This window comes from Ceratotherium simum, chromosome 33 (genome assembly GCF_057802395.1).
Source record: "Ceratotherium simum simum isolate JZ-2026a chromosome 33, ASM5780239v1, whole genome shotgun sequence".
NCBI lineage: Eukaryota > Metazoa > Chordata > Mammalia > Perissodactyla > Rhinocerotidae > Ceratotherium > Ceratotherium simum.
In genome coordinates, this window is record NC_141932.1 from 19,193,007 (window position 1) to 19,200,815 (window position 7,809).

The 7,809-nt window shown below is 55.1% G+C and overlaps 2 protein-coding genes across 3 annotated transcripts in view; one reads left to right on the forward strand and one right to left on the reverse strand.

Moving 5' to 3' along the window:
* Positions 1 to 3,964, forward strand: part of MEGF8 (multiple EGF like domains 8) — a 41,416-nt gene extending 37,452 nt beyond the window's left edge. For both annotated transcript variants that reach the window (XM_014795183.2, XM_087421678.1), the window contains exon 41: positions 1,078 to 3,964. In XM_014795183.2, the coding sequence (XP_014650669.1) occupies positions 1,078 to 2,346 (1,269 nt within the window). In that variant the 3' untranslated portion in view covers positions 2,347 to 3,964. The remainder of the gene's footprint in view (positions 1 to 1,077) is intronic.
* Positions 3,965 to 7,602: 3,638 nt separating this feature from the next.
* The window catches only part of CNFN (cornifelin), a 1,005-nt gene continuing 798 nt past the window's right edge, over positions 7,603 to 7,809 (reverse strand). Inside the window, exon 3 of the mRNA XM_014795293.2 lies at positions 7,603 to 7,809. This exon is cut by the window's right edge and continues 5 nt beyond it. Within this exon, the coding sequence (XP_014650779.1) occupies positions 7,725 to 7,809 (85 nt within the window). The 3' untranslated portion in view covers positions 7,603 to 7,724.

A 7,809-nucleotide genomic window follows, 5' to 3' on the forward strand; every position in this document is an offset into this window, starting at 1 on the left:
TGGATATGGTGGAGACAGCACAGATGTGTAAGGCTCATCAAGGCTGTGCTGGGCCCTCGGTGAGCTGTGGATGTAGGAGGAAAATGAGACTCAGAGACATTAAATGTCCTATCCCAGGTTAGACAGCCGGTTGGGTTTGGAGCCTGGACTGACCCTGCTCTGATCCCGGAGCCTGAGCAGTTTCCGCTGGACTACAGGAATCAAAATAGCTTTGATCCAGCCTCTCAGTCATTCAACACACATTTACTGAACACCTGCCAGGTGGCAGGCACTGTGTGAGGGCAGGAACACAGGAGGAAACGAAGCAGGCGAAATGTTCTCTCCTCAAGGAATTTACGTTCTCATGCGGAGTCAGGCAGCAAATGAATAAGTCAGATACACAGTGTGTTAGTGAGGACCAGTAAGGAGAAAAATTAACGAGAAAGAAAGGCTAGGAAGTGTTGGGGAGTGGAAACGGTAGATACAGTGGCCAAGGAAGGCCTCAGTGAGAAGGTGACACTTGAGTAAAGACATGAAGGAACTGAAGATGCCAGACAAGCGGACATGGGGGAGCAGGGGTGGGTGGAGAGTGATCCAGGCAGAGGATCCGCCAATGCAAAGGCCCTGGGGTGGGACGTACCAACAGTCCAGAAACAGCAAGGTGAGGCTGGCTCACCGTGTGCTATGACTTCAGCAGTTCAGGAGTGAGCCGTGTTTATTACCTGTGTACAGACGAAGAATCACAAGTTCAGTGTGGTTAAGTCACTCCTCCAAAGCCAGCAGTTAGTGAGGAGGTGGAGCCAGGATTCAGCAGAGCTCTCCATCGCTGAGCCTCAGAGTTCCAGGGGCCTCTGCATCAGGGTGCTGTAGTCACTGGGGGTGACACTGGGGACAGCAGTGCTGGAGTATAGGGTCTTGGTCACGTCTACCCAGTGTCAGGGAGATTGAGGAGGGGTCACAAGGAAGCTGCTGGGGCACTGGGGGAACCCAGGGCAGTGGCTACTTACCAATAGCTACAGAATGTCAGTCCTGCTTGGAGGATGGCCGGGCACTGAGCTCATCCCTGATGGCTGCCTCCACCCCCCACCCCGCCCGCAGTGTGCCAAGTGCCGGGAGTCATTCCACGGGAGCCCGCTGGGTGGCCAGCAGTGCTACCGCCTCATCTCCGTGGAACAGGAGTGCTGCCTGGACCCCACATCCCAGACCAACTGCTTCCATGAGCCCAAGCGCCGGGCACTGGGCCCTGGCCGCACCGTCCTCTTTGGCGTGCAGCCCAAGTTCACCAACGTGGACATCCGCCTGACGCTGGACGTGACCTTCGGTGCTGTGGACCTCTACGTCTCCACCTCCTATGACACCTTCGTAGTCCGTGTGGCCCCTGACACGGGCGTCCACACCGTGCATATCCAGCCACCCCCGCCCCCTCCGCCACCCCCACCACCTGCTGACGGCGGGCCTCGGGGGACCGGGGATCCAGGGGGACCGGGGACCGGGACTGGGCCGGGCACCCCAGCGGAGCCGCGGGTGCGGGAGGTGTGGCCACGGGGCCTGATCACCTACGTGACAGTGACGGAGCCCTCGGCGGTGCTGGTGGTCCGCAGTGTGCGAGACCGGCTGGTCATCACCTACCCGCACGAGCACCATGCCCTCAAGTCCAGCCGCTTCTACCTGCTGCTGCTGGGTGTGGGAGACCCAAGTGGGCCCGGTGCCAATGGTTCAGCCGATTCGCAGGGCCTGCTCTTCTTCCGGCAGGACCAGGCCCACATTGACCTGTTTGTCTTCTTCTCCGTCTTCTTCTCCTGCTTCTTCCTCTTCCTCTCGCTCTGCGTGCTCCTCTGGAAGGCCAAGCAGGCCCTGGACCAGCGGCAGGAGCAGCGCCGGCACCTGCAAGAGATGACCAAGATGGCCAGCCGCCCCTTCGCCAAGGTCACCGTCTGCTTCCCACCCGACCCTGCTGCCCCGGCCCCCGCCTGGAAGCCGGCCGGGCTCCCACCACCCGCCTTCCGCCGCTCTGAGCCCTTCTTGGCACCCCTGTTGCTGACAGGGGCTGGCGGGCCCTGGGGACCCGTGGGAGGGGGCTGCTGCCCACCGGCCATCCCCACCACCACTGCTGGCCTGCGAGCCGGGCCTATCACCCTCGAGCCCACCGAAGATGGCATGGCCGGGGTGGCCACACTGCTGCTCCAGCTACCTGGCGGGCCCCACGCACCCAACGGTGCCTGCCTGGGGTCAGCCCTCGTCACATTGCGGCACAGACTACATGAGTACTGTGGGGGCGGCGGGGGTGCTGGGGGTAGTGGGCACGGGGCTGGTGCAGGCCGGAAGGGACTGCTGAGCCAGGACAACCTCACCAGCATGTCCCTCTGACCCACAGCAGCCAAGTCCCCTGATGGGGCCACCCTGAACTTGGGGCCCCTCCACCTGGGGGCCCTGGACACTGTGTCCTCAGACCTCTGGTTCCCTTCTTCCGGGGGTCCCCAGACAGGGGCTTCGTCTGCATTCAGCAATTATTTATTGAATACCTACTGTGTGCCAGGCACTGTTGAAGCCCTGGGTGGAGCAGGAACTGAGAGAAGATTCCCTGATCTCTTGGGGCTTGGGTTCTAGTGAAGGGAGACAATCAACACACACATGCACACACAGACGAGTAAGATCATTTCAGAGAGGGAGAAGTGCCGTGAGATGTCAACAGGATGTGGCTGTGAGAGACCGCAGTAAAGTCAGTCAGTTGGGCCTTCCGAGAAGCTAGGCTCAAAGGCTGAGCAGGAACTGGCCATGGGAAGAGCTGTAGGAAGTGGGTTCCAGGCGGAGGGAACTGCAAGGACAAAGGCCCTGAGGTGGGAACCAGCTCGTTTTATTGGAAGGAACAGAAAACTGACCAATGTGACCCAGGCCGAGTGTGAAGAGATGAGGTTGGGGACAGGCAGGGGCCGGATCACCCAGGACCTGTGGGCCCCAGATGGCTTTGGGGTTTTATTCTCAGGGCCGTGGGAAGCCGTTGGACAGTTTTATGAGGGGGAATGACAGGATCCGATGTACCTGTTTAAGAGGTCACTCAGCTGTGGTGTGGGGAAGGGATTGCAGAGGGTGAGAGAGGCAGCAGGGGGACACGAGATGACAATGGGTCGGATCAGGGTGGTGGCCGTGAGAGGGAAAGTCAGGGACAAACGCAGGGTGTATGTGGAAGGCTGTAACAATGGTGTGGATGTCAGGGTGAGGGAGGGGAGGAATCCAGGATGACCCCAACTTTGTGGCCTGAACTGTGGGTGGACGGTGCGGTCGTTTATTAAGATGGGGCTGACTGGGGCTTGTGGGAAAGATCAGGAGTCCAGTTTTAGACTTGAGATGTCCTTTAGGCATTTCTTAAGTTAGGTCTAATGAGGTTAAGAGAAACCGCTCCGAGTGTTTCACCAGAAGGAACTGAGTGCAGGGGATTGGCTGTAGTGGTGAAGGACAGAGCTGATTAGAAGCGGGACAGTGAGGCAGCCCAGGAGCAAGTGAGAAGGAGGCTGCTGCTGCCACCCCTAGGCTGGAGGGGCAAAGCTCAGGGGTGTTACCTGACCCCAGGACCAGGGTCACCCGACTTAGAGGGAGCTCGAGGAGACAAAGCTGCTGCCTGAGATGCCGCCCGAGGCGCAGTGGGGCATGGGGGGATACCAACGTTGGAGATAGAAATGTGGGAGTTGATCAATGTACAGCTCTGTTCCCAGACAATGTTGCCTTGAAGACTTCTGGGCTCCCTGCAGGGGCTGCCCCCTACTCCAGCTACCACCTTGGACTTCTGAGCTCCTCTTCTTGAGGGCCCCCCGCTTCTAGCCATTTTGAACTTGGGACTCTCCTTTCCCAAGACTCCATCCCCCAGCTGCCTTGACCTTGGGGAGCTGGGTCCTCTGTCTTCCCCTCTGCTGGGGGCCTCAGTCTAAGAGGCCATCCAAAAGAGGGGGAGTGATGGACGCATCAAATAAAGAGTGTGGGGAATACTGGTGTCCATGCGCCGTCTGCATGAGAGAGATGGGGTGTCTTGGCTCTCTGAACCAGCACCCAAGCGCTGAATATACTGGATAAATGCCCTTATCATGGTCCCCCCTCCAAGCCAAGTGGCCTGGGCCTGGCTCCTTGCTGTCCCTTCCAGGCAGGAGTTGGGGTGGGGCCACTACAGAAGCTTTTGTTCCCCAGAAGGGACGAGCCAAGGGGACTGCAGGGCAGTGAGCCCTTTGACCCTTCCTTCCCCCGATCTCTGTCGCAGGGAGACCCCAGTTTGTCTCAGGAGGGAAAGCAGACTGCCTTAGTCCCGGGTTCGGGTTTAATTCTGGGAGCCTTTATCTGCCAGTCCCTGGGCAAGCAAGAGCCCTGGCGGGAGGGGAGTGGGAGCGGGAGATCTCTGTCCCCTCAGGCGGCCTCGCTCAGCCTGGGAATCTTGCTGTGTACCTTTCTGTACGAGCTGGCCCCTAGGTGCAAGCTGACTGCTTCATCTGATGTTCAGCCAAGGACACGGCCGTGAGTGCGACTTAGCGGGTGTGTGGGTCACTGTCCAGTATGGTCTGTGAATATCATAGAGCTTTCAGACCTTCCAGGCAACTTAAGGGATTATTCTGCCCTTGTGTGTTTTGTCTTCCTGAGCTGAGGGTAGTACTGAACCTCCGAGATGTGACTGTGAACTTGTGTTTACTGAGTACCGTATGCTAGACAGTTTGCCTGGCATGTTACTGCTGTGGTTTCATTTGATCTTTCCAACCACCGTATGAGGTAGGTATCATGTAATCCCTATTTTGCAGATGAGAAAACAAAAGTTCATAGACATTTAGGTGTTGAGTGATAGCTGCCATTTGAATCCAGGCTGTCTGACCCTCAAATCCACATGCCTGACCAGCAGGCTCTTCTACTGCCCGAGGAGAGGACCCTTTATTTAGGTAGACCCAGCTGAGAGCTGTCCCAGTGCAGAGTGGGCACTAGGGACAGGTGTTCAAAATGGCTGGTTTCTGCTGGGGATAAGGCAGAATTTCCCAACTGGGGAGCTAACCAGCATTGGGATGTGCTGCCTCAGAGAGTCCTGGGGCCAGTGGAGAGTTCACCCTGCATGATCAGGAAGGAGCTAAGGTGGGTCTTTGAGATGCCTCCATGGTGTGCTCAGGCCCTTTGGTGAGATCTCTTCCTAGCTGTCACCATGTGACTTTGCCTTCCTCAGCAGAGCATTTGTACTGTGACTGGACCTCTTCTCTGGGACGCAGAGCCACTCTCCCTCCAACTCCTGTCACTGCTGTGCAGATGCCCCGGTACAAAAGCCCCATAGCACGTGTTCCCCCTCTCCACGTCAGCCCTTCAGCTGTCACCTCTCCCTGGTTTCCATTCACCTGAATGCAAAGTTCATGGTAGAGAGAGAAAGCCTGGGCATGGGAGCCTAGAGGCCTGGGTTCTAGCCCGGGTGTGGCCACCGACGCCCTACGGACTACAAGAAAAGGGGGGAAATTTTACCAAGGGCCTACAGCACTGTGGGCACTGTGCTGGGTGCTCAGCATGAGGCTTTTAATCTTCCCAACATCACCGCTGGGAGGTCCAAGTTTGTTCCTCTCTTTTGTGGATTTAGAAGCTAAGTTCCTTGCCTAAGAACTCAGGGCTGATTAATAGGCAAGCTCAGATTCTGACGCAACCTGTCTGACTCTCTGTTGCCCCTCACACATTACCTCTAAAATCACTGCCTGTTTCTAAGCCTGTGTTCCCCACCTGTGGTCACTCACTGTCTCCACCTAGAATGGGTCCCACACTGTTCTAGGTGTGGGGACACAACGGTGAACAAGGTCCCTACCCTCATGGAGCTGACAAGCCAGTGCGGAGCCCAATAGTAAGTAGATGATGTGGTATGTTGGGAGATGACCAGAAGGACAAGGCAGGAAAGGGGGGAGGGGTACTTGCTCTTTAATGTAAGGTAGGAAGGGAAGGCCTCTCTCATAAGATGACATGTGAGCAGAAGTGAAGGAATGAGCCATAGGGACATCTGAGGGAAGAGAATTCCAAGTTGAAGGAACAGCCAGTGCAAAGGCCCTTATGTGGTTGGAGTGGAGGAATAAGGAGGAGATGAGGTCAGAGAGGGAACAAGACGTAGATCATACAGGTCCTTGAGCCGTGGGAGGAGTCTGGTGTTTGTGAGGGAGGAGCCATGAGAAGGGTCTGAGCACAGGAGGGATGTGACCTAACTCAGGTGTTCACTGGGCTCCTCTGCAGGTAAGAGACTAAGGGGTGGGTGTAGGGCAGGAGCCCAGCGAGGAGCTCCTGCATTCATTTAGGCTGAAGACAAGGGTGGCTGGAGCAAGGTGGGGGCAGTGGAGTGGGGAGAAGTGTGATTCTGGATATATTCTCAAGGTCAAATGAACAGAATTTGTGGACAGATTGAACACTGAGTGAGAAGGAAAGTTACTGAGCAACTGGAAGGATGGGGTTTGCTATTTCCTGAGATGGGGAAGACTGTGGGAAGAGCAGGTTTGGGGGGACACAGGAGTTAGGTTTTGGACATGTTAAATTTGAGATGCTTATGAGATATTCCAAGTGAGGATGTCACTCAATGGTTCAATACACAGATCCAGAGAGAGAGAGGGAAGGATAACAGCAAATAATACAAATAATATAAATAATATATTAATATTAGAATAGTTATATTATTATATGTAATATAATAATAATATTAACAGCAACAGTTTATTGAGTTTACTCTTTGGCCTTTCCATCTGTTCCATCTCTTGCTGTCACAGTAGCCATATGACATATTAGGGATTATCTTCAGAGGAGGAAACAAGCTCAGAACGGTTTATTAATTCACAAAGATAACACAGTAAGTGGCAAGAGTCAAGATTGGATCCCAGGTCTGTCCAATTTGGAGACCAGGACATTTTCTAATCTGCTAGTTGCTTTTGCAGCAAAGAGGGTGGATTGAACTGGATGATCCTTATGGATTCCTTTCAGCTCCAGAGAGCCTTAACCTGGCACTTCTCTGCACTGGAGGCAAAGGACTCCCAAACATGTTAGAATTCTATGTAGGCCAAGAGTCCGTAGGTTGTGAATGAGCAGAAAGGCTCTCCTAAAATTTTTCTTTGAACTTGAATGTCTGGACTCTACCAAGACAGACTTTCTGGGGCTGGCCCCATGGCTTAGCAGTTAAGTGCAGGCGCTCCGCTGCTGGTGGCCCGGGGTTCAGATCCCGGGTGTGCACCGATGCACTGCTTCTCCGGCCACGCTGGGGCCGTGTCCCACATACAGCAACTAGAAGGACGTGCAGCTATGACATACAACTATATACTGGGGCTTTGGGGGAAAAAATAAATAAATAAAATTATATAAAAAAAAAAAAGACAGACTTTCTGCTTTTGCTTATTTTTGGTATCTGGGCAGAGCTTCAGGTAGGCTGCTAAGGGGTGAGTGGTTTTATTGTTAGCGAGGACTCCCTGGCTTAGAGAGGAAAGAGACTTGCCAAAGTCATACCACAGCAGGTTGGGGTCAAGGACCTCACTCGACCCTGGGACTCCTCCCTCCACACCTAGGTATCTTCTCCGTGTTCCCTCCTCCCTCGCCAAACCTCCTTCTCCACCCAGATTCCTTCCCTGGGACAGAAAGGATGTAGGCGGAGTTGGTTTTCAGGTTTTTATTGTGGGTGTATTTCTGGTGGCGGAATAGGGCGGAGGAGCAGGTCCTCCTAGGAGGGGGCAGTGGGGGCCAGGCGTGACAGGTGGAAAAGGAGGGGGGAGGGGGGAACTTCTTTACTCTCGAATCTTCAGTTCCCGCGCCATCTGACAGAGGGCGCAGGGCAAACAAAAGGTGAGGGCCGCCCAGTCCTTCCCGACT